This window comes from Bison bison, unplaced genomic scaffold, assembly GCF_000754665.1.
Source record: "Bison bison bison isolate TAMUID 2011002044 unplaced genomic scaffold, Bison_UMD1.0 scf7180017864148, whole genome shotgun sequence".
Lineage (NCBI taxonomy): Eukaryota > Metazoa > Chordata > Mammalia > Artiodactyla > Bovidae > Bison > Bison bison.
The window spans coordinates 1,198,016-1,224,986 of NW_011494720.1; the positions used below are offsets into that span (position 1 = coordinate 1,198,016).

Genomic DNA, 26,971 nt, shown 5'->3' on the forward strand with positions numbered 1-26,971 from the left:
TGTCCGACTCCTCGACCCCATGGACTGCAGCATGCCAGGTTTCCCCGTCCTCCAATATCTCTCGGAGTTTGCTTAAACTCATGTCCATTGAGTCAGTGATGCCATCCACCCATCTCATCCTCTTTCGCCCCCTTCTCCTCCTGCCCAGTCTTCCCCAGCACCAAGGTGTTTCCCCATGAGTCAGCTGTTCACGTCAAGTGGCCAAAGTAATGGAGCTTCAGCTTCAGCATCAGACCTTCAGGGTTGATTTCTTTTAGGATCCTGGGTCCTGGAGGTGCACTTTTTGTGCAGAATGACCTCTAGCAGTAACCCGATGAGACGGGTCCTGTCTTGATTTAAACCCAGACCAGCATCTCCCCAAGCACGAGCTGTACAGGACACATCCACAGGCTTGTCCACTGAGCAAGGGGCAGAATGGAGACCCAGAAGGGAAAAGGGGCTGGGTCAGAGAGCTCTTCTGAAAGCTGAGGGGAGTTTAGAAAGTATTCCGGCAATGCAGATCACTGAAATATGCCTCGAGGGGGCTTTCGATCTGACTGGTGTGGAGTGTTGATAAGAGAAGGGAGAGAGGCTGCAGCAGATGCCCTTATTCCCAGAACATCCCAGGTAGTCTGGAATCCTATCTGTGGCACGTTTACTAGAGATCTGGCTATCTTTCTTTAGTCCAGATGGGATTTCTTTCACTTTTCAGCCCTGTGATTCAGTTCAGTTCAGTCCTTCAGTCATGTCCGACTCTTTGCAACCCCATGGACTGCAGCACACACGAGGCCTCCCTGTCCATCACCAACTCCCAGAGCTTACTCAAACTTCACGTCCATTGAGTCGGTGATGCCATCCAACCGTCTCATCCTCTGTCGTCCCCTTCTCCTCCTGCCTTCAATCTTTCCCAGCATCAGGGTCTTTTCAGGTGAGTCAGTTCTTTGCATCAGGTGGCCAAAGTATTGGAGTTTCAGCTTCAGCATCAGTCCTTCCAATGAACATTCGGGACTGATTTCCTTTAGGATGGACTGGTTGGATCTCCTTGCAGTCCAAGGGACTCTCAAGAGTCTTCTCCAACACCACAGTTCAAAAGCATCAATTCTTCGGCCCTCAGCCTTCTTTATAGTCCAACTCTCACATCCACACAAGACCACTGAAAAAACCATAGCCTTGGCTAGATGGACTGTTGTTGGCAAAGTAATGCCTCTGCTTTTTAATATGCTGTCTAGGTTGGTCATAACTTTTCATCCAAGGAGCAAACATTTTTACCAAAAGTGATTCTGTCCCCACTGATTGATTGGAAAAGAGCCTGATGCTGGGAAAAATTGAGGGAAGGAGGAGAAGGGAGCAACAGAGGATGAGATGGTTGGATAGCATCACCTGAGTCAATGGACATGAATTTGAGCAAACTCCAGGAGATAGTGGAGGACAGGGAAGCCTGGCGTGCTGCAGTTCATGGGGTTAAAAAAGTCAGATATGACTGTGTTCTGCATATCAGCTTACTGCAATGTAAATAAAGACATAATTTGGTATGTAATGCTTAGCTGTAGGATTTTGGGTACCTTGGTTTCTGCTCTTGCCCATTTCAGTAAGAAAAGGTCTGAGCCATTTTGGCCCCTAGGAGGATTGGCCCACAGTGGCATTTGCTCCTGCCTTAGATGGACCAATGGACAGGAGAGGAGAAAGCTACAAATGAGGGACATTTCTCCTAGAAAGGTTTTGATTTAAAGTGACAGACAATATTTGGACACAGCCAGAATGCACAATATTTTCCCACTTTGACTTGCTTGCTTGTTTTCTGAAACCAGAAATACTGGTAATTCAGAACCAAGCCTCTTCCCATAATGAAAATGAAATCCTGTTTCCTTGTAACCTTTCTTTAAATGATAGAAAACGAGATCTGCTTATTAAATATTTTCTAAACTATGCAATAAGTTTCAGATATATGTTTGTGTGTGTGTGTATATGTGTGTTGAAGGAAACTTGAAGATTATGTAATTCTGGGGGCTTTCTTTTAGAGAATATACAATTAGCATGAAAACAAATATTTATTAAAATTTTTTTTAAAAAGCAATTTATAGCAAGTTACTTTAGCCTTTGGAAGGAATGATGCTGAAGCTGAAACTCCAGTACTTTGGCCACCTCATGCGAAGAGTTGACTCATTGGAAAAGACTCTGATGCTGGGAGGGATTGGGGGCAGGAGGAGAAGGGGACAACAGAGGATGAGATGGCTGGATGGCATCACTGACTCGATGGACATGAGTTTGAGTGAACTCCGGGAGATGGTGATGGGCAGGGAGGCCTGGCGTGCTGCGATTCATGGGGTCTCAAAGAGTTGGACATGACTGAGCAACTGAACTGAATTGAACTGAACTGAACTTTAGCCTTGGAGTTAGTCCCTTCTGAGTTCTTTTTTAGGCAATTTATCATTCATCACAACTGCTTATATAGAAATACAACTTTTTTCCAAACAGAAAGCTCTATCTAGCCATGCCACACCCAGCATTCATAGGAGCTTCACAAGTACCATTAGTTTTGTGGAAAATCTTCTGCTGATTTTGTTTTATTTTGCCCTCACCTAGCAGCATGTGGGATCTTAGTTCCCTGACCAGGGATCGAACCCATGCCCCTGCAGTGAAAACACAGAGTCCTAAGTATTGGACCACCAGGGAAGTCCCTGATTCTACTGATTTTAACAAAGAACCCTCCCACCTCAGATTGTCATTTGCTCTATAGTCTATGGCTTATATGGTTTTCTATGAATCTCTATGAGTGCCTGAACAAGAAGGATTTTTTTAAAATTCTGTCTTTCTACAAATTAAAATTTTAGATTTTCTTTTCAAGTATCCGTTGACGTAAAGAGCTGACTCATTGGAAAAGACCCTGATGCTGGGAAAGATTGAGGGCAGGAATAGAAGGCAACAATAGAGGATGAGATGGTTGGATGGCGTCACCAACTCGATGGACATGAGTTGAGCAAGCTCCGGGAGTTGGTGATGGACAGGGAAGCCTGGGGTGCTGCAGTCCATGGGGTCACCAAGAGTCGGACTGAACTGATACGTTGATCAGATTATTTTCTTTGCAAACAGATGAGGAAAGTCAGTATTGCAAAATCAAAAAACTTAAGACCTCTTTATTTTGATAATCACAAGCCTCCAAAACTCATTGCCGTATATGAGCAGTCACGTGACTGTGCTCTGAGACCATCTGAATGTGTCATTTACAAGGCATTTGTTTCTGGGGTTCTTGGAGATTTGTCTTTCTGCAGAGTAACTACAGCAAACATGATAAAGCCCGTGGATGTTATGTTTTCTCCATCCTTCCCAGGCCAGATTTGCTTGTGTGAAAGAATACACACAGTGGTGATCCTGTCCTTGGTTTTTGAATTTTTGTTCACATATCCCTTATACTGTTTGCATACCCTGAGTGCGGGCATTTGCACCAGATGCGATGGAGCTGCTGTTGGAACCTCTGCCCTTGCCATTTGCTCCTCTGGGGTCAACCACAGGTATCAGCCAGCACCCTGGGGAGCAGGTTTTGCTCTGCTGAACAGGGCGATGAGGAGGTTTCTGCTGGAACCATGCACGTGAACAAAGCTCTGATCCCTCTGACCTGGGAGTGGTCCTAGAAAATGCCTCCTCACCGCCAAGAAAAATAAACAACCCCCAACCCCCCCATCCCCCATCCCCTCCCCTCCCCCGCATCCCCCATCTTGTCACTTAAAGCAAACGTCTTTTTTAAACTTATTTATTTATTTTTGGTTGTGCTGGGTGCTTGGTGCTGTGTGGGCTTGTCTCTAGTTGCAGTGAGTGGGGGTCACTCTCTTGTGGTCCGCAGGCTTCTCACTCTGGTGACTTATTGCGTTGCAGAGCACAGGCTCTAGGGTGTGTGGGTTCAGTGGTTGCGGCTCCCGGGTTCTAGAGCAGGGGCTCAGTAGCTTTGATGCACGGGCTTAGTTGCTCTGTGGCACGTGGGATCTTCCCAGACCAGGGATCGAACCTGTGTCTCTGCATTGACAGGCAGATTCTTTACCACTGAGCCACCAGGGAAGCCCCAAAAGTCTTACTTATTCATCCGCATCGGGTCTTAGTGGAGGCACGCAAGATCTTTGATCTTTGTTGCGCGCATGTGGGATCTAGTTCCCGGACCAGGAATGGAACCTGGGCTCCCTGAAGTGGAAGCGTGGAGTCTTAGCCATGGGGCCATCAAGGAAGTCCCACAGCAGCGGTCTTTAAAAGAGTGTGCTCCTTACCTTTCTCAAGATTCTACTTTCCTATATTCTGATATATTCCCCACAGATATAGTAACAAAAATGGAGGTTATCAACAAGCTGAGATTTCAGCATTGTGAAGAATTTCATGTCTCTGATGGTGCTGATGTCACAGTCCTGGCCAAATAGAATTTGCTGTTTGAATCTTCCAGCTTCTGGTGTTTGGAACCTTTGAGGTAGGGAAAGGCCAGAGGTTATTTCCAAGTGCTCATAACTCTCCCCGTGGAACTTGTTACCTTACAGAAAATCCATTCTTAGGTTACAAGTTGTTGTTCTTTGCTTTTTGATCATTTAATAACTTTATCTGGAGACTGAGTACCCCAAGCACTGCTCCAGGTCGGTGTTCAAAGATGACCCCCTCCCCCCTGCAAAATACTTGCTTTTCTGTGAGAGGTGGCTTTCCTAGCCAGGAAGAAATGTTCTTATGAGTTAGTCCCTTTTGTTCTTCAGTTTGTGACATGACTGGTACCTTGTTAGTTTTCTCATGAAGGCGTACCTGTTGCTCAAATACTACCCACTTTCCTTTATTTTTCTCTATGTCAGATGTTGTCAACATCTGGCATTCAGTATGCCTATCTCTACAAAAGAAGAACCGTGAGAGCAGAGATTTCTTGGCATGGGGGGTGGGGATGGGATTTGTATGTTTCCATGTTGAGTCCCCTGAGCGTAGAACAATGTCTGATGCCCAGTAAGTGCTCAAAAAAATATTTTTTAAAGATTTCTTTTTTATGGGGGCCATTTTTGAAGTGTTTATTGACTTTGTTACAATACCGTTTCTGTTTTGATTTCTTGGCTGTAAGGCATGTGGGATCTTAGCTGCCCAATAGGAGATCAAATCCACACCCCTTGCATTGGAAGACCAAGTCTTAACCACTGGACTGCCAGGGAAGTCCCTCACAAATAGTACTTGGATAAGTGAAAACACAGAGTTTTTCAACTTAGAGTTAACAATATTACATTTTCACTCATATGGGAGAGGAGGATCTGTTTGATTTTTCCCTTTATATCAATTCATTCTCTGCATCCCCAGATGCAGGGCTCTTTAGGTATATCCAAGGCTCTGTTTGTTTCCTGTGTTGCATCAGCACTAACAAAGCTGCTTTTCAGTGCTGGGCTCTGAAGGTGCCCACCATTGGTTATCCAGGTGTTGTTGCCTGGAAACATGAAATCAGACCCTGACCTGCCTGCAATTAAATGATAACTCCCAGCAATGCTCTCACATATGAGGGCTGGGTAGACAGAGAGAGGGGTCTCCTTTCCAACACTCTGGTATTTCAAATACAGTATTATTGCATGACATTTTCTCAAGCTGTATCCTGTTTTGTAATGTTTTGAAACACTCACAAAATAGGCCTTGAACTTAGGCAAAAGTCCTACAGTCTGCAGTTTCTGGGAACTGGTTTTAATTCAGCCCTCTGCTCCACAGCAATATTTTTAGCGTGCCTCTCTGAAATTACTTATGTCATTGACAAATTTCTGGTACAAATACTCTGTTGCTTTCATCTTTAAAGAAACACAGATTTATTTTTCAGTAACTAACAACCAAGCTATATAGAGATTTTTTTTTTCCCTCTCTGAAGTATATTTAAGTCTGCCAGGGCGATGAAACTTTGCTTTCATTGTAACTTGAAAAATTTGGTGTGAGGGGGAGAAAGAATGAGTAAGACTTCTGTCCATCAGTTCAATGCAGGAGAGTAAAACCTGGGCCAGGCTGCCTTTCTCTTTTTCTGTGACCTTGAGTTGAATACATCCCTTTATCTCATTGAGCATCAGTTTCCATCTGTAAAATGAACATCCTCATCCATCTCTGAAATTCTATGACTGAGTCACATCAGAAGTGCTGGAAATACAGGCATTAAAATAACCAAATGATGGATGAGCCAGTGAAGATACACAGGTGACTTTGGGTAGGTAGGGATCTACTTGGCAATTTCATTATGCCTTTTTATAAAAACACTTTTATGCTCTTCTTTTCAGTCTGATCTTATAAGCCATTTTCTAGATTTGAAGTTTTGCTTTTTTATTTTAGTGTTTGTTGGGTTTTTGGGGGGAGGAGGGCATGTGTGACTGAACGACAACATGCAGCGTGTGGAATCTTGGTTCTTTGACCAGGGATCAAACCCGTGACCCCTGCATCGGAAGCATGGGGTCTAAACCACTGGACCGCCAGAGAAGTCTCTGAAGTTTTACTTTAATGAACAAAAAGTTCAGCTGGGAAAGCATTCAAGAGAGTCTCCCTATGTAATTATTTAGATATGAAAGAAAGATAGGAGCTTCCTAAGTGTGGCCACAAAGTAAGATGGGAATCATGTAATAGCATCTGGTTCTAGCCCAGTAAGATGAGTGAAAACTGTTGATAAAGGCCCCCAAAGACTTGTCAGTAATCTTAAATTACTGCTAAGCTTTACCTACAGATGGCTGCAGTTTTCCAGGGCACCCATGAAGAGGGTGAATGCTCTGTACACCCATGAATAGGATGGATGCTCTGGCCCAGTTGAGGAGGAGCCTAGGTAAGATGGCCTATGGACTTGTCTACATAACCTGCCAAGATTCAGACTTTCCCTTGGCGGGACCATGGCAATAAATGGTTTTTTCTAATGGTGATGAAGCCATGAATGGAAACATTAAATTTAGCATTTATTGAATAAAAATCCTTTAGATGTTTTCTCAAAGACATTCTTAAAACAGCCCCAGTTTCACCTAATATAGCATCCCCCAGATGGTTCTGGCATTGTATGTTCCAAGCACAATGTCCCTGTATTATATGAAAGGATGCTTTGAGAATGTACATCCTCTGATCTATATTTGTATGTATCTCTGGAAGAGCTTAAGTTCTACAGCTTTTTAGCCTATCACTTGAGCCTTGTTCTTAAGCATCATGCTTTTATAATTAACGAGTAGGTTCAGTGTGATACCTGGAGAAGGAAATGACAACCCATTCCAGAATTCTTGCCTGGAGAATTCCATGGACAGAGGAGCCTGATGGGCTACAGTCTATGGGGTCGCAAAGAGTCAGACACGACTGGGTGACTAACTTTCACTTTCACAATGTGATATCAGGCAGCCCCACCCCACCCCTCAGTTAACAATGCATGCATTAGTTACTTTTGGTGAAAATTGATACATGCTAGATTGAATTAACTGAATGAACGGGTTGCTTTAATGTGTCTTAAAATGTACCTGTTTCAGCTGACACCAAAGCATGAGGCAGTTATCCTGCTGTGTTAGTTTGCTGGGGCGGCCAAAATAATACATCACAGAACGGCTGGTTTCAATATCAGACATGTATTTTCTCACAGTCCTGGAGGCTGGGAAGTCAAGACCAAGGTGGCGTCAGGTTTGGTTTCAGCCGCGGCTTCTCGATGCCGCCTTCTCGCTCTGGCCCCGTGGCCTTGCCCATCCCGGGTGTCTCTGTGTGTCCTAATGGCCTCTCATAAGGCACCAGTCAGGTTGCATTCGGGTCCACTCTCATTTTAACTTAGTCATCTTTGTGAAAGGTGTCTCTCCAAATAAAGCTACATTTCCACGTGTCAAAAGTTAGGGCTGCATCGTATGAATCTGGAGAGTATGCGGTTGAGCCCATGACACCCGCGTTCATGATTGACAGCCAGAAAGCCGGGTTTGGGACCCAGAAGCCTCGGGGAGAAGGAACTTCGAGGCTGTCTATGCCAGGCTCCTGCTCCCACATAGGAGGCTCTTCCACTTAAACTCTGAAGGTTTGGGGAGTCTCTCCATAAAAGGAAACCCGTTATTCCACCGGAGTGAAAATATACCCCCACCAACTGCCGCCGGCTCCTAGCGCTGCCTTCTGGAACCACAAAGCACAAACTCAGCTCCCTTTTCCACACCGTGGCCCTCCAAGACACGTTTATCGTGTCTTTGATCTTTTCTCCTGCAGGCAGAACGTCCCCAGAGAAAACAAGCTGCCTCACATTCACAGAAAAGTGCCAGGGCTGATGTATACGTTCAGATATGGATGTCCTTGATGGACGCTTGCCAAGCATAACTGGGTTTTAATTTCAATATTCCCACTTTTAAAGAGTAGGTTATTTCTCAGACTCTTCACAAACATGAGAACAACTTAGTTTGCTTTAAACCAAGGATTAAGTACTGAAAAAATTGATTGGTGTAGAAAAGTAAACTGATACAGAAGCATAGAAAGGAGGTCCCCTATCAAGGATGTTGCCAGAGGAACTACCGTCAGATAGAATGAAGACCATGTCAATGAAAGAAAACATGACAAATGACACGTGACAAATTGTTGCTCATCCCTTTTGGTACGCCACTCACCGTGACGGTAAGCAGACAGCCTTACATGATGGAGCAGTTAGGGATACAAATAGGAGAAATCCCACTTTCCAAGTCATTGTTGTTATTATTTAGTTGCTAAGTTGTGTCCAACTCTTTGTGACCCGGTGGACTGTACCTGGCCAGGTTCCTCTGTCCATGGGGTTTCCCAGGCAAGAATACTGGAGTGGGTTGCCACTTCCTTCTCCAGGGGATTGTTCTGACTCAGGGATCAAACCAGCATCTTCTGCAATGGCAAGCAGATTCTTTACCACTGAGCCACCTAGGAAGCCCTAAGTAATTGTTGTAAATAAAGTGGAAGATTTCCCCCACCCCCACCCCCACATCCCAGGCATTGTTAGTTGTAAAAAAGTGGATGTCAGGACTTCCCTGGCAGACCAGTCCAGTGGCTAAGACTCCATGCTCCCAATGCAGGGGGCCTGGGTTCAATCCCTGGTAAGGGAACTAGATCCCACATGCCTCGATTAAGAGTTCCCATGAAAGAAAAAGTGAAAGTCGCTCAGTCGTGTCCAACTGTTTGTGACCCTGTGGACTATGCATTGCATGAAATTCTCCAGGCGAGAATACTGAAGTGGTTAGCCATTCCCTTCTCCAGGGGATCTTCCCAACCCAGTGATCGAACCCAGGTCTCCTGCATTGCAGGTGATTCTTTACCAACTGAGCCACCAGGGAAGCCCCCCAAAATGTGGAATGCTTCATGAATTTGCATGTCATATGTGCTGCCTAAGTGAGCACAAGAGTTCCCATACCGCAACTTAAAAAAAAAAAAAAAAAGATTCGAGTACCTCAAGGAAGATGGAATATCCTGCATGCCGCAACTGAGATCTGGTACAGCCAAATAAATAAATAAAACATAGCTTTAAAAAAAAATAAAGTGGAAGTGGATGATGTAAAACAGTAATCTCCATTAAAAAGCTTCGTGGCCTCCCTTTGTAAGCTCAGTGTACAGAAATCCGACGATTTCCTCAAGCTCATCAAGCCTTGGCCCTGAGTGTCCCCCACTTGTGTTAATTTCTGCTCTGTGTTCTGATGCACTAGGATTCTATCATTGTCACGTTGATAAATGTATTATTACCATTGGCACCTGATGCTGTTCTGATCTTAATCCCCTGGGTAGCTCATTGGCTCACAGAGTCCTTTTCGTCCTCCGTCTTGTGAAGATTTTAGAGTGATGAATCTTCATGTGAATCCATTGAGTCAACACGCTGGGTTCATGTGACCTCTTGGGTCTAGAAACTTCATTCCTAGGAAGCTATGAAACTTCACTCCTAGGAAGCTATATCTTGCTTTTCCCTCTTTTTCTTTGATCTCTTTTGGGGATTACTATTCTTCCGATTTTAGAACTTCTAGAATGGTTCTAAGGAAAGCTTTTTTCCCCATGTAGTTTGCATCTCTTTATTCTTGGAATATGTCCTCAAGGTTAGATTTCATCTTTTTTTTTTTTTTTTTTAATATTTTGTTTGTTTAGCTGCGTGGGTCTTAGCTGTGGCATGCGGGATCTTTTTTTTCTTTTCCCCCTCAGAATTATTGATTATTTAATAGTTTCAGGAAGAGTATAATTTACAAAAGTACATTTGAATGATGTTGTTAGAGGAATTATTTGCTTAGCACAAAAGGATTTCTTTAAATTAAACTTGATACTGTTCTTTCCACTGCAAGTATTTTCCCCCCAAACTCCCTAACCATCCCTCCTTTACCCTCTCCCACTTTGCCTGCCCATCCCCGCCACCATAAGTTCCTTCTCTGTGAGTCTCCTTTTGTTTTTTAAGTAAGTTCATTTGTATCATTTTGGATTCCACATATAAGGGATGTCATATGACATTTCTCCTTGTCTGCCTGACTGCCTCCACTCAGTGTGGCATGCAGGATCTTTATTTGTGGCTTGTGAGATCTAGTTCCCTGATGCAGGATGGAACTTGGGCTCCCTGCATTGGGAGCGAAGAGTCTTAGCCACTGGACCATCAGAGAGGTCCCTAGATTTTATCTTGTTACTGTATTTTTAATTTCTAAGAACTGATTTGTGTTCTAAACATTCCATTCTTTTTTTTTTTTTGGCCGAGCTGTTCAGCTTGTGAGATCTTAAGTTTCTCAACCAGGGTGACAAAACCTAGGCTGTCTGCAGTGAAAATGTGGAGTCCTCACTGCTGGATTGCCAGGGAATTCCCATGACCTTGGAATTTACGCAATAAATTTTGGTGAGCAGGACTTTGTTTTATGGAAGAATCAGAAGTAAATTCTGTCATCCGGATTTTATTCTTCATCTAGGCAGTGGATTCTGCCTTGACTTAAAAGATATACTTTTATTAACTGTCACACTCTAGATTTGTAGAAAAGTTGTCTTTACAAGTAAATTGTAATTCATGTGAATACGGGTTAAATAAATTTATTACTACTGCAAGTGTAAATTTTTGCTTTGCAAGTATTTTTGAAGCCAGTCTAAGTCTAGTTGGTCTTTTTTTTTTATTATTATTTTTAATTTATTTTTGGCAGCACTGGGTCTTTGTTGCCTCACATGCACTCTCTCTAGTTTGGTGTGTAGGCTTCTCACTGCGGTGAGTTCTCTTGTTGCAGGGCATGGACTCTAGAATATGGGCTCAGCAGTTGAGACCTACAGGCTTCGTTGCCTTGCCACATGTGGGTTCTTCCTGAACCAGAGACTGAACCCATGTCTCCTGCATTGGCAGGTAGATTCTTAACCACTGGATCACCAGGAAGTCCCTAGTCGACCTTTTCAGTTTTATATATATACAACTTATATAGTTTCAGACTACCAGGGAAGCCTGGTAGTTATATAACTATAACTATACATATATATATATATATATATATTTCCTTTTAAACACTTTATTATTGTGTGTGATTACAGTGAAAGTTGGTGGGAAAATAATAGATTTCAATATGTTTGTTTGTTTAAATGTTTAAAATCACTCAGTCGTGTCTGACTCTTTACGACCCCGTGGACTGTAGCCCACCAGGCTCCTCCATCCATGGGATTCTCTGGGCAAGAATACTGGAGTGGGGTGCCATTTCCTTCTCCAGGGGATCTTCCCAACCCAGGGATCGAACCCAGGTCTCCCACACTACAGGCAGACACTTTAACTTCTGAGCCACCAGGGAAGCCCCCAGATTTCAATATATTAACTCAAATTAAGAAATTGTGAAAGAGACAGCTGCACCAATTAAATCTATCAATGGGAATTTAATTCCTTGCCACTTAGAGGCCACCAGGAACTCGTGTGTGGTCAAACCAAGTTAGGTTTCCTTAGCCTGTTATAGTAAGGGAGGATTCTAACATGGGTGGCTCAGTAACAGGGAGGTGGGAGGGCTTTATTATAGGATTTGTGCTTATGCGGGTGATTCTGAGAAAACAAAGGAGGCATCACTAGACTGGATGCTGAAGAAGTGAAGACAGTTCTATGAGTGGACAGCATGGTGGTTTCTGTTCAGGAGGCAAGGAGATGGAAGCTGGGTGGAACTGTCCTGAAAGAAGCAGGAATTGTCCTTAGGAGACAATTCAGTCCATGGAGACGTTCAGTTATTTTTACAGTTTTAGAAGTTGTGCTCTGGCCATATGAGGCTGTTGAGCACTTGAAATGTGGCTGATCCTATTTGAGATGTGTTCTTCATGTGAAATACTCAGTCCAAAAAGGAATGTAAAATATTTTCCTAATATTTTTTCATTTGTAGCACATATTGGCATAATCGGACTAGATAAAATATAGATACAGGGTTAGATAAAATGTATTAGAAAGAACCTCACTGTTTAGTATTATTCATTTTAATGTGACGACTAGAAAATTTAAAGTTGGGAGCTCCCTGGTGGTCCAGTGGTTCGGACTTGGCACTTTCACTGCCGAGGGTGAGGGTTGACCCCTAGTTGGGCAGCTAAGATCCTGCAAGCCACATGGTGCAGTCAACAAGAAAGAAAGACACCCCCCCTAAAAAAAAAAGGAAGTGAGGGAAAGAGAAAGGAAGGAAGGGGAGAAGAAGGAAAAGTGACAGAAGAAGAAAATTTAAAGTCTTGTGTGTGGCTTGCTGGTGGGCTCACATCAGTTTCAGATGAGCAGCTGCAGTCAGTCAGTGGGTAGGTCATTACCGTTAGTGCTCTCTTCTCAGTGCGAACCTTCAGCTAGCCTCTCCCTCCCACTCCTTTTGAGAAGGACTTTCCAGGCAAATCAAAGATGGTCTCTCTCTTCTGAAAGATCCAGAGGAACCTCAGGTTAATTACTGTTAGTGCAAGATGATGCTTCTCTTGTCAGGATGCATTTCTGAGAAATTGATGATAAAAGGGCATCCTTGCTTTGTATAGACGTATTTTTTCAAAGGATTCTTTTAAAATGAGACTTAAGTATATTTAAAGCAGTATTTCTCAACCTTTTCACCACTGCCTTGCCCAGCTAAGTCTTTTTTCCATAACTCATCCCCCCCCCAACATTTTTATAGCAGAGATACACTGTACACCAGTTTAAATAATATGGATGCCTCTGTTTGTCTGTCTCTATATATTGTGCTGTGCTCAGTCTCAGCCATGCGACCCCATGGACTGGAGCCCACCAGGCTTCTCTGTCCATGGAATTTTTCAGACAAGAATACTGGAGTGGGTTGCCATTTCATCCTCCAGGCGATCTTCCCGACCCAGGGATTGAACCCTCATCTTCTGGGTCTCCTGCATTGTGGGCAGATTCTTTACCTACTGAGGCATCAGGGAAGCCGTGTGTGTGTGTGTGTGTGTGTGTGTGTGTGTGTGTCTGTATGTGTATGTGTGTGTGTCTGTATGTGTATGTTTAAAATCTGTGCTTCATATGTAAAAGAATAAGGTCAACCATGAACCAATTTTTGCCCCATTGGGAAGTGGATAGTTTAGGCATAATAGGTAACATTTATTATGTCTCTCAAATACACTTGGTAGAGCTTAAGCGTTAGTGGTGTCTTTATTCTCCCATCACTTGAAGCCCAGAGAGTTAGAAGAATTCCTTACTCCTGGCCACATTGCTATCAGAAGAACCAGAACCACAACTCATTTTTAAGACTTTGCAATCTTCTCTAGACCACACCAAATACCAATGTTCAGAGTCTTAAGAAGAATAAAGGATTTGAACACAAGGCACTCAGCAGAGAATCTGATTCCTGTGCCAACACCTGACCAGATTTGGTAGGGAAACACCTTTATGCTTATATCCTAATTTTTAGAAGATTACACTTTGACGTGAATCTGCTTTCAGCTTGCTAGTTTATATAGTCCAGGATTGGGAGTTGAAGATCATGACTGAGACTGCCTTGCATTTTATTTGTTTTATTTTGGGGCAGCGTTGAGTCTTTGTTGCTGCGAGAGGACTTTCTCTCGTTGTGGGCGGCGAGGACTGCTCTCTAGTCGCAGTGGCTTGTCTTGTTGTGAAGCACAGGCTCTAGGCGCACAGGCTTCAGTAGCTGCTACTCAACGGGGCTCAGTAGTTGAGACGCATGGGCTTAGTTGCTCTGTGGCATGTGGAATCTTCCTGGACCAGGGACTGAACCCATGTCCCCGGCATCAGCAGGCGAATTCTTCGGACCATCAGGGAAGCCCCAAGTCTGCCTTGCTTTTTTAATGGAATCGGAGGTATCGCTGGAAGGTGCAAGGTCTGGCAGTGCGGGTCCCCTCTGTGCAACAACCACAAGCTGGTCATCAGATGTGCTTGCCTTCTAACCGTGAGAGTAACAGAGCTTGTTGTAGAAGATTTGTAAAGTGGAGGAAAATATCAGGAGAGAAATTGCCCATAATTCCACTATGGTTGGTTTTTGATAGTTTTCTTTTTGGGCTCTTTTTTTGCTCAGCCTCACTTATGTGAGCATACTTTAGAAAGCAAAATCAAGATTGTATTGAATATATAGTTTATATACTTAACAAAGAGGTGTGTGGCTTTCTATATCAATGTAAGCATTTCTCCATGTCCTTAACTGCTTCAAACACGTTGTTTTGCAAGATAGTCCAGTGAAGAGTTAAATAAACTATTTTCCTAGTATTGGGACACTTAAGTTCTTTAAATATATTATACATCCCAAGCAGTTAAAATTTTCGTATATAAATTTATACTTTGATTTGGTATAGCTGCTGCTGAGTCATTTCAGTCGTGTCTGACTCTGCTTTTGGTATAGCTAATAAAAGTAGAATTGCCAAGTCGAATATTACAACATGTGAACTCAAAAAGAGGAGAAATAAACTTATTCTATATCACTTTTATTATTTGGATTGAGTTTTTTTTAATATTTAATTTCCCCCTTTCCTTTTTTTTTGATAAATTGTCTGGCTAAGTGACTTTTAAATCCCCCTTAGCTTTTCTGTTGTATTACAATAGTCCCTTTGAGGAACTAGTCTTCAGATTATTTGTCTTGAGGATTTTGAATCAAAATAACCATGTCTACACAAACATGTCCAATTCAACTGGACCATAAAATTCAATTAACTGGTATTTGCCTGTGTTCGTAGCAAAGGATCAGAGAAGACTTGAAAATACACTGAGCCCAGGAGAACCTGCCCGATGTCATTTAATTCAGTGTATAGTTTCATCTTCTTCATGGTTATTAGTTGGCAGCAACTTCTAATTCAACCCGAGATGATCTTCGAAGCATTTTAAAGGAGCAGCAGTGCATAGAGGCTCCTTTAGATTTCATCTGCCCTTTGCAGCCAGAGGAAAAGCAACCTCATTGGGTTTGGATTTATTTTCCTCTGAATGTAAAGCTGGGGTGAAAAGAAAAATGAAAGGAGGGGTGATGGGGGTTGGGAGTGGATTTGGGGTGAGTCCAAGTCTCCAGTTCCCGATGCTCCATCCCTGGGTCAGGAAGATTCCCCTGGAGGAGGAAATGGCAACCCACTCCTGTGTTCTTGCCTGGAGAATCCCATGGACAGAGGAGCCTGGCGGGCTACTGTCCATGGGGTCGCAGAGTTGGACATGAATGAATGGACTTAGCATACACTCACAAGTCCCTAGTTCCCGACGATGCTCATGTGTAGGTTAAATGCCTCCTTGGAGGAAGTTAATGAACCTCGCCTCTGTGCTGACCCTGGTGTCTTGGTCTCTGTCCTGATTGCAGCTTTTTGTCCACTTGTCCAGCCTCGCTGGACTTCGAGGCTTCCTGAGTTCTCATCCTGAGTCACTGCTTTGTGATGCGCACGCATCCCACTATTTCTGCTGTTTCCGTCTTTGAGTCCTCTCCACCTTGGGCTTCCAGGCCGGTTTCTCCCTGATGGCCTCTAATCTCTGTCCATTCTCAGAGCCGTTGTTCAGATTCGTCTTCCTCAGTGTTCCAGACCTTTGACTTCACCTGCTGCATTCCATTCGGATGATCTCAGAGATGTGAGTGCAGCCAACTTTTTGACTCCTTCCTCACCTTGGTCGCCATGGTTTCCATCAATGTTATTTCTAGAGCATCTTTCTCATTGTCGTTACTGCCCAGTTACTTTTTCTAAATCACAGTTCAAACTGTGTGACTCTAGCTCTGCTCCAAAGCCTCTGATGGTTCCCTGCAGCCTCCAGAACTCATATGAAGTTCTTTTTTCTTAAAAAAAGAAAAAAAAGGTTTCATGAGATATCATCCACACATCATGCAGGTGACCCATTTAAAGTGTACATGTTTTTGGGTTTTAGTATATTCACAGAAATGTGAAACCATCAGCACAGTCAATTTTAGGACATTTTCGTTTCATGGCAAAGAACCCCCATACCTGTTAGCAGCCTCTCTCTCCAGCTCTCTGGGTCTGAGTAACTGCTAGTCCATTTTTCTGTCCTTATAGATTTGCCTGTTCCCAATATAATTAAATAATATGTCAACACATCAATGTACGAGGGTCCAGTTTCTTTGTTTGTTATCTTGTTGGTCTTTTTGATTATAGCCATTCTAGTGAGTGTGATGGAAAAGGCAATGGCACCCCACTCCAGTACTCTTGGCTGGAAAATCCCATGGACGGAGGAGCCTGATAGGCTGCAGTCCATGGGGTCACGAAGAGTGAGACACGACTGAGCGACTTCCCTTTCACCTTTCACTTTCATGCATTGGAGAAGGAAATGGCAACCCACTCCAGTGTTCTTGCCTGGAGAATCCCAGGGACGGGGGAGCCTGGTGGGCTGCCGTCTATGGGGTCACACAGAGTTGGACACAACTGAAGCGGCTTAGCAGCAGCAGCAGTAGCAGTCAGTGTGAATTGGTATCTCATTGTGGTTTTGTTTGCATTTTCCTAATGGCTCATAACCTTGAGCATCTTTTCACGTGCCCGTTTGTGTTGTCCTCCTTAGAGCAGTGTCCATTCAGATACTTCATCATTTTTAAAATATATTTATTATCTTCATTGTGGTGCATGGGCTTTCCAGTTGTGACGTGCAAGCTCTCTAGCTGTGGCCCAAGAGTGAGATCTTAGTTCCCTGACCAGGAATTGAACCCAGGCTGTGGCAATAAAAGAACCGAGTCTTAACCACAGGAGCACCAGGGAATCCAGATCATTTTTTTTTTTTTAATTGGGTTATTTGTTACAATGTTCTTAAGATGTCATTCAGGTCCCTTCATACTCTGGCCTCCAATGTAATATGTCTTGTCTCATCTCTAGTTATCACTTCTATCCCTTCCTGCTCCCAGTCTCCCTAAGCTGACTCTGAGCCTGTGCCTGCCTGAAGTCACATCAGTCGTGTCTGACTCCGTGCAACCCCAAGGACTGTAGCCCACCAGGCTCCTCTGTCCATGCGATTCTCCAGGCAAGAATACTGGAGTGGGTTGCCATTTCCTTCTCCAGGGGATCTTAGAACCCTCATCTCTTAAGTCTCATGCGTTGGCAGGGCGAGTTCTTTACCACTAGTGCCACCTGGGAAGCCCCAAAGCTATAAAAAACTCACTAATGCCCCCTTTTCCCTGCCTCTCCCCATGCCGCCCTTCTGCAGGACTGCCTTCGTATGCTCATCCTCAGGTCGGGCTGCCCCGTCAAATCTCCCATCATTTCAGAGGCTAGCTCAGATGTTTCCTGAGGTGGGCTATATTGAAGTGACCCCACTTCTTCCCTTGGGTGTGTTTACCACCCAAGACTGAGGTCCCCAAGGGTAAGGACAGTATCCAACTGTATCCCCAGGGGCTTAGCACAGTTAACGTGGAGCTGCTGCTGCTGCTAAGTCACTTCAGTCGTTTCCGACTCTGTGTGACCCCATAGACAGCAGCCCACCAGGCTCCCCCGTCCCTGGGATTCTCCAGGCAAGAACACTGGAGTGGGTTGCCATTTCCTTCTCCAATGCGTGAAAGTGAAAAGTGAAAGGGAAGTCGCTCAGTTGTGTCCGACTCTTAGCGACCCCATGGACTGCAGCCTACCAGGCTCCTCCACCCGTGGGATTCTCCAGGCAAGAGTACTGGAGTGGGGTGCCATTGCCTTCTCCACCCCAATGCTAGAACTTGGTAAATATTTGTTGAATGAACCAGGAAGTTTGGGAAAAACACTTTTTTCCTCCCTAATCATCCATTCATTTAGGATACTGGTAAACGTTTTCCCATCATTTTTGCTTTTTGCTTTGGGTGATGATGTATTCCTCTAAAAATTCTGATGTAACAAAAAGAAGCAAATAAGGAATGGAAGTGATAACCAAAGAAGGTTGCCTGCATTGTACACTTACCTGGGGTCTGATCTTTACTCCATCCAGCTTTTATCCTTATTGATGACTTTTCTCTGTAAATCCAAGACACACAGAGGCTTATCGGGCAGCTGTGCCACACGCCCTGTCCTTGATTACTCTTTGAGGTGGAGATCCAACAAGGACTGTCTGCTAGGAGAGGTGACAGCTTGCCACATGATCTCTTGATTGGCCTCCAGGTTTAAACTGCCTCGTTAAGAATATCAAGTCCGCAGTGTTGGTGTCTTCACCAATGTCATAAAAAGAGAAAAAAAAAAAAGGTTCAAGCACCAAAGCTGAATAGCAGTACATTTACCTTTTTAAATGTTTTAAATAGACCTTACATTTGTGATATTTCTCCATCCCGATGATGTTTCTTCCATCCAGATGATGCCTTCCTGTTGTTAGAATTTGGACTTTTATTTTTATTTATTTCAAAAAATTATTTTTGGCCATACTGCACAGGTACAGGAGGATCGTAGTTCCCTGACCAGGGATGGAACCCATGCCTCCTGCAGTGGAAGCGCCAGGGAAGTCCCAGAATTGGATTTTTAGATAGGAGAGGAGCTGGTGGCACAGCCAAGCAAGGTCAGAATCGACAGATGCACCTAGAAGTTGGACTGTCCTTGAGGTGGCCCCAGGTGATAGTCATCTGCTGCCCCCAGCAGCTGGTGCTGAGAAATGACGAAGCTGAGACCTCAGCTCCCCGGGGAGCCCAGGCTGCTGCACACGTTTTGGAAGCTTGGTTGTAGACCACTTATTTCATGAGGCCAGCAGAGCAGCCCGCAGAGCTGGCTTTCTCCCTTATTTTGCACAACTAAGGGACTCTCCAGGGTTGGGGGTGGGAGGGAGCGGGGATAGATAGATAGGGGCGGGGAGCAGAAGAATGCAGAGCTGCTCCGACCCCTTGGCTACGAGGACTCTGGAGGGACAATAGGCACCAGCAACATTTCACACGCACCAGAGGGACTGTGATTGAAGCAATTTGTGAACCAAAGGGAAGGCTCCTCTAGGGAAGATAAAGGGTTAGGAGGCTGCTCAGTGGCTCTCTCTGGGAATCAGCTCCCAGGACAAGGCGCATCCCTGCTGTTCCCAAGCGGACGTTTGTCTAGGCTGGGTGTTCGCGGAAATATAAGGGGGAAGTCGGATCTAGAGAGAGGCAGAAGACGGTTTTTTCAACGAGGTCTGATCGCCGGCAGCGGTGCCGCCTTAACCTTGCTCAGTGCAGGCCTGATATGGTGCGTGGCGCCCCCTCGCGGCCAGAGGGAGCAACGACGTGTCATGCCTGCCTGCCTGTCTGTGCTTTTTGGGTTTTTCTTGATAATTCTGTTCCCCTCCTCCCTCCTCTTTTTCTGTGCCCACTCTGGTCCACCCAAGTCCCCCACCTTTCTCCCTGGCCCTGGAGCAGGGATGAGCAAGATCTTCACTGTACGAAGAAAAAGTAAAACCTACCTTTGGTTTACTTAGAGGGAGAGCCTGTACTAATGGGGTCAGACAGGCAAGGCATGAAGTGATAAAGAGGAAAAGGATGAAAAAAAAGGGAAACAAACCCCAGGGGACCTAAAACGGACCTGTGCTAACAGAAAATTAACATGGGAAATAATGTCAAAATCGTAAGAACCCTCCAACTTACAACTTATCCTGTGTCTTTATACAGAATAAATCTGAAATCGCATTGAAAAAAGAGTTTACAAATGGGCTGCTTGACAATTTCTGAGTTTTAAATATCGGCTCTGACTGATTTTCATGCTGTGTGTCTGTTAGCTGACTTCTGCCATTAAAAAAAAAAAGTAATGTTCAAATATTTAGGTTTTTTCCTTTTTTTTTTAAGTTGCCTTGATTAAGTGTTGAAGACACATGTTCGCCTTGTAACAGCCCTTCTCAAAGAGTTCAGGAAACAAGACAACTGAGGGTTGCCAACCCCAGATCAGTGCAGTGTGTGTGTGAAGCAGATGGTGAAAATATAAAATACTATAGGTACTAAAAAAGGGAACAGCATTTTTGCACCTCATCAGCCTCTAAACAAACATAAGGATACAGAACACAGTGTGTTTTTTTTTTTTAATGGCGGTAGAATTTAATGTCTTTTTAAAAGTAATATTAAAAAGCTGAGCCACAAAAGTAAATCGGTGCCAGGAATGAAGTAACGGTTTAGATAAAATGCTGCTGACTCTGGTGTTATTCATCCCAGCAACTCTGAAACCCTCCCCGGGTCTCCGCAGAGCCTTACTGACCACGAGCAGAGGCCAGCTACGGGGAGGGTTCCTCTCCTTTAAAGCGAAACACATGACTCGTGAGCGCCGTGCCAAGTCCCCGGAGCGCAGGGAGGGCCCGCCGGCCCGGATGGGTGGGTGGATGGAGGGGTGGGTGGGTCCTCGTATAATTAGCCGGGGGAAGGCAGCCTGAGTCCGCTTCTGGCTGCAGCTCCGACGGCGCCTCTGGTTTTCCCTGATCTTCCGCGGGTGGCCTGGCGCTCAGCTCTTTGCTGATCCCAGCGTAGGCTGCGGTGGGGGGCCGCTGGCAAGACGGCTCCGGCCACCCGCCCTAGGAGGTCGAGGCTCGCAGCTCTCTCTGCTCGAAGGTGCGCTGTGGGATGATGCTGGGCGTCCTCACGATCACAGGTAAGGCGGAGGCTGGGTCTGCTGTATATTCTGCCTCCGTGGCAGGTGGAGGAACCTGCCCTTGGCCTGGGGTGGGGATGAGGGGTGCTGCAGGGCAACTGGCTCGACGCACCCTGATGGACCCCTACTTCTCTCGCTGTGCTGACTTTTTGATCCGAAGAGCATTCTCTCTCTGGTTCAGCAGGGCCACGCAAACTCAGGGCTTTCTTCTTGCCCGTGCAGGAATCTTCCTAATGCCCAGGGGAGACCTGTAATGTTTTGTGTGTGTGTGTATGGGATTGCACCTCTCGCCTTGGTGGAGGGAAAGGACAGCCCCACCCGAACTGAAGATGCATGTTGGAGTGGGGTGAATTTGCACATAGATTGTGACAGCCTAACTGCCGACTATAGTCATGAAAAAAAAAATTCTTGTTGAGAAATTGCAATATTTGGCATTTTGACCTGCTTATTAGAACTTTCAATGAAGGATCATTTAGGGGACTACAATGTTAGCTGTGGTTTATGTGGTGATTTCAATAAAGCCATAGTTACTATAAAATTAGTGACTAACATAAGCTTGCTTTCTAGAAATCTGGCTGTGAATGTGAATGATAATATATCATAGCCATCTCTAGCAAATAAGTTACAGATATCAAACTGTTGGAATGTACTCAGGACTCTTCTAACTTGTCATTTGATCTTTTCATGCAATTTATACTGTAGCTTCAGTCCTTAGGAATTTACTTGTTTCCTCCCCCTTTCTGCCTTTTCTCCCCTCATCAAAAATTAAACTCCATCTGCTAATTTAGGTTTATAATATCAGCTCCTCTCTAAACATTTGAGATCATTGCTCTCCAAATAAATGTTTTCTTAAAAGCGCAGTGTAGCATTTCTAAGACTTAAAATTTTTCTCAATGTAATTGCCTCTGCAAAGCCTTCTTCCTCCTCTGGAATTTGAAATGAATGTGAAAGTTTAGTGAAACAAAAAATACCTTTCACTTCCTATAGATTAACTTGTTTACTTTGAGATTTCCTTAACATTCCTTCCCCAAGTTAACTCAGCTAGCCTTTTTACACTTTAACTTGTGTGAAAATTTACCTGATGCCTAAAAAACCTTTTTTAAATTATTAGACTATACAACATTTGAAAATAAAAAAATACAAAATTCATTTTTTTCCAGATCATTAAGTTTTCTGTGAATGAGATATAAAAATGCTCAACCCTGGGTAGGCTGCCTGGGAGTGTGGTTTGTGGGGTGTCACCGCTGGAGGTGGGGTTTCTATGATGATGACTTTTTCTGAGTGCCTTTTGTGTTTAGTACCATCTTTCTCATTCACTATTTGATGAGTTTATCACATGCTAAGTTTCTTATGGGGAAGAAATGTCCTTTTTAGCAAAAATTGAGTTCACCAACTTGGTATGCTTGTGAAGTGAAAGTCATTCAGTCTTGTCCGACTCTTTGTGACCCATGGACTGTAGCTCACCAGGCTTCTCTGTCCATGGAATTCTCCAGGCAGGAATACTGGAGTGGGTGATACTTGAGGCGACTTTAAAAAATTGGTTCAGATAATCCTAATGGAATGCTCCTAATGGAATGCTAAATGTTGGAAGGACTGTCTCATTTTTAGAGTAACTTTAGGTAGCTGGGTTGATTGCTTCCTGAGTTACTTTTATTACAATGTTGATATGAAGGATGTGACAAATTATGGTACTTTTTCCTGGTTAAAACAAAGTATGCGGAAAATATTAAACTCCAAAGCTTTAATCAAAACAAATAACCATTTTATAGTAGGAGTGAAAATTAAAAAGGAATTTTAGCTGTCTTCTTAAAAATAACTTTATTTACTTATTTATTTATTTTTGGCAGTGCTGGGTCTTCCTTGCTGTGATGGCTTGGATTTTCTCTAGTTGGGGCGAGTAGGGGCTACTTTTGGGTTGTGGTGTTCGGGCTTTTCAGTTCAGTAGCATCTCTTTTTGTGTGGGTCCCGGGCTCTAGAGCACGGGCTCAATAGTTGTGGCACACAGGCTTAGTTGCTCCTTGGCTTGTGGGATCTTCCCGGATCAGGGATGGAACCCATGTCACCTGCCTTGGCAGGCAGATTCTTTATCACCAAGCCACCAGGGAAGTCCCGCCCCCTTATTTTTTTTCCCTCTGCAAGTTATTTTACCGAGGAAGATTTGCAATCAATATTCTTTAAATAGCTGGTCAGAATCTTGAAAAGCAATGTAGACTTTTAAAATTAGCATTCAGGATTGATTGACTAGCAAAAGGTTTCTTGTCACTTAGGCACTGCTCATTTAAATAATGTAGGAGAAAGTTACTCTTGGCTTCTTTAGTGAGAAGGCCTTAACATAAGAATGTTTTTCAGTTTCACAATTAATAGTAATTGGGCAGGGTTGATGACATTTTTAATAGGAATTGGACAGGTTTGATGACATTTTTGTAGAACTGCTTAGGAATGAGTTTTCATTTTGTAAAGGAGGGGAAAGCTGTCACCTAATACTGACCATTATTGTCCCCTCCCCAGACCTTGTGCACCCCCCTCCTGAAATGAATACAACAAACTTTGAAGCAGGAGATGATTGATTATTCACATCACATGCTCTTGCCTTTCCTGAAGTCTTTCCCTCACATTGTGTTAGCAGTGGCCTTGGTTTAAAGAAGTAGAAAATAGAGGCCTCCCTGGGGGTCAAGTGGTTACCACTCCGTGCTCCCAAGGCAAGGGGCATGGGTTCCAGCCCTGGTCAGGGAACTAAGATCCCACTTGCCATGTGGCATGACCAAGAAAATGAAGTAATTAGCCTCCAATTAAAATAAATAAGTTTATATTAAAAAATACTAGAAAATAAGTAATTGAAGCCTCCAATTAAAATAAATAAGTTTATATTAAAAAATACTAGAAAATAAGTAATTGAATGTGACGATGATGAGAGAGGTATCATCTTTCCACCCATATATCAGTGATATGGTAGCAAAAAAAAAAGACTGTTTTGAATTAGGAAAATATCTTTCCTGTTTTCCCTAACTTACACACATTATTGAGACTAAATGAAGAATATGAGGAATTAAGGCAACAGTATTCTTGATCTCTAAAGTAGAGTGGGAAGACTCCTCCCGTATCACGCCAGTTCTCGATTATTGATAATACATATCTTTATGCAAATCATTTTATAGGATTAAAAAAATACCCGCCCCCTCCCCCCCCCCCACACACACACACATGGCTGCTTCTCTCTGCCAAGGGACTTGTGAGACATGAAATTAATTACCTCACAACTCTGTCTCAGTAACTGCCTTGTACCGAGTACCCACTCTAGTGGCTTATCATTGTTTCCCACAATAATCCTGCAAAAGGTGATTACCTATAATCCCCTTTTTATTATGAAGCCTCATTTTCTCTTGGTGTTCCCAGCTACTAAGAAGCACAGCTGTGGAGTCATTTATAAAGGACCTCTTCCTCTCGTAAAGGATGATACTGGTTTTGTGATGCACACAATTTCACACGCCAGCTCAGATGTAAAAGGGACCAGGGAATGTCAGTATCCAAGTCTGTATGCTCCTATACTGGCCTTTGCTTCTCTGAGTTTTAAACCCAGTTACACATCTCCTGGAGGCTTTTTTGGTTGATGAGCATTAGAACAAGGGGAGTTGGTTGGTGTGTAAGATATAAGGGATGGATTTAGAATGTGGAGAATTCTTGGAGAAATTCCAGGACAATGCTGCAAATCGTGGGGGAAAGCTAACCAGTTCCAGATGTCACAGCAAGCAGTCCTGAAGTGCTCGGGGACTGCACAGAGCTGGTTATACTAAACAAACAAAAAAAAATTGATGTTATAACTGTATTCGAGATGCACTTTTCCTCTGATAAACAGTTAAGTTTGGATAAAAACATTAACATTTTGTAATCTATAATATGACACATTCCTTAAAAGTTTTTTTTTCTTCTAAACCTCTGAAGTAAAAGAAAATAAGTCATATTTTCATCACTTAATCACTGAGTATTTGGAAGAGTAAGAAAAGAAAGTCGATCCTGCAGATTTTGGACTCACAACTGGTTCTTGCATTTTCTGGAGATTGGGGTGGGAAGTGTCTGTGTGGGGATTAGGGCAGGGGACTGGATCTTTAAACCTTTGGGATCAGGGACCCTTTGAATCTTGAGAGGTGGGGGATTAGATTTTTACAAGAAAAATGTATATTTTCTCATACTCATCACAGACCTCTTGTGAGTGATTTTACAAATTGGGATTGACTGGGTATTTATCAGCAGATAAACAGAGTTTGGTAGAAGATGACACCAAAATAGGAAAAGCTTTGACAATTCTCTGCCAAAGTTGAATTTCTATCCAGGAAATACTTTCAAATTTGGGTTTCTTTTGACATTACTAAAGATACAACTATTCATATATTTTGAAGTTTATTTCACTTTACTAATGTTCAGTCGCCTTTTCTTTTAAGCCTTGGAAGGGTTTATTAAACTGTTCAAACTATTAAGCAACTCAGATTATTATTGTCACAGATTTGAGGTATTGTCCTATAAAGTAGTAACTGAGGCTAGCTTACACTTTTAAAAATTAAAATGCAGCGGCAGAAGGGTGCACGACCAGCTGCCACTTTTCTTCTCCGTTTCACTTTCCACACTGTTTTCTTTAAGGGGATCTTTCATGCGTCTTAGAAAAACCTAGCAACAAACAAAAAGCTTACTCGAGTCTTTGTTTTGACAAGACAGCTTCAGAAACTGTACCATCACTTCACCTGGGACCTCCCTTTATCCTTCCTGCATCTATAAAGCTATACATTCACCCTAAGGAAGCTTCTTCTAGGTCATATGCAGAGGTGTCTCAGACAGGAAAGAATCTGCCTGCAATGCAGAGTATGCAGGTTCGATCCCTGGGTTGGGAAGATCCCCAGAAGGAAATGACAACCCACTCGTGTATTCTTGCCTGGAGAATCCCATGGACAGAGGAGCCTAGTGAGCTACAGTCTATGGGGTCACAAAGAGTCAGACATGATTGAGCGACTAACACTTTCAAGTGAGTTAAAGCACTTTCTACATCATTTTTTAAATCATCTTTTTCTTTTCCAAGTAACGTTTCCAGCATATTGACACTGTCTCACGAAGACATATGACTAGAATCTTCTCCCAGGAAAGAAGAATAGAAATATTTTATTTTTATGCCAATGTTTACTTAAGAAGCAAGACTTGTATGATGTTGCTTCCCCAAGTGGCTTTAGTGGAAAAACATGTTGACACACACCATGTAACTGGTAAGACTGTGTTTAGCGTGCTGCTGGTCAGTGTGGATCAGGAAGGACTGTAATCTTTCCTCACCCTTTGAAGTGACTGGGCTGGGACCACTGACGAGCAGGACTACATGAAGATGAAAGTATCTCCCAGTCCTGCCTCCCAGAGCCCTTCCCCATTGACACTCGGACCAACTCCTTTCCCCAACCTTTTGACCATCTTTGATGCCCGATGACAATGTGGAGTTTCTAGGCGAACCATAGCATCACCGAATATGTGAGCACCTTGTTTGGGTTTTATGGAGATTCAGGAGACTTTCAGTATTAATAGCAGCATTCTGCAAAATGGCTGGATAATTCAGTGTTCCACAGAAGGGACAGTTATGCATTGTATCAGAAAGGCTCAGCCTAAAACCAGTTATCCTGTGGAAGGACTTTTTGGGTGCCCAGAAAGTACATTTCCAAATCAGTGGTGCTTAGATAATCAAGCTTTTTTGATTTTCCTCTTCCTATCCCATTGGACAAATCTAAAGGCAGACCGTAATTCCATAGGGAGCTGATGTCAAATTAGAGCAGGGGAGGACTTCCCTGGTGGCCTAGGGGTTAAGGATCTGCCTGCCAATGCAGGGGAAACGGCTTCGATCCCTGATCCAGAAAGATCCCATGTGCTATGGAGCGACTAAGCCCCAGTGCCACAACTACTGAAGCCCGAGCACCTAGAGCTGGGGCTCTGCAACCAGAGAAAGCCAGTGCCCAGTAAGGAAGACCCAGTGCAACCAAAAAATAAATTCGAAAAAATTCGAGCAGAGCAGATTTTGAAGTCATTTAACAGTGAATATATTAATGGGGGGGGGGGGGAAGGACTTGTGTTAATGAAATGCTCATTAGTGTGGTCGAGAGTAGATTCTGCCATGCTCTGTCCAAATAGGTGGACACTGGGTCTTTCCTGGAAG

At 43.7% G+C, this 26,971-nt stretch overlaps 1 protein-coding gene across 2 annotated transcripts in view; it reads left to right on the forward strand.

Annotated features, from left to right (window-relative positions):
* Window positions 1-26,971, forward strand: part of AKAP12 (A kinase (PRKA) anchor protein 12) — a 50,386-nt gene that overhangs the window by 2,544 nt on the left and 20,871 nt on the right. Inside the window, exon 1 of one of the 2 annotated variants that reach the window (XM_010840822.1) lies at window positions 20,554-20,796. The exons of the other annotated variant lie outside the window; for it this stretch is intronic. Coding sequence (XP_010839124.1) covers window positions 20,769-20,796 — 28 coding nt within the window. The 5' untranslated portion in view covers window positions 20,554-20,768. Of the gene's footprint in view, window positions 1-20,553; window positions 20,797-26,971 lie in introns of those variants that run through there. 2 annotated transcript variants of the gene reach the window in all.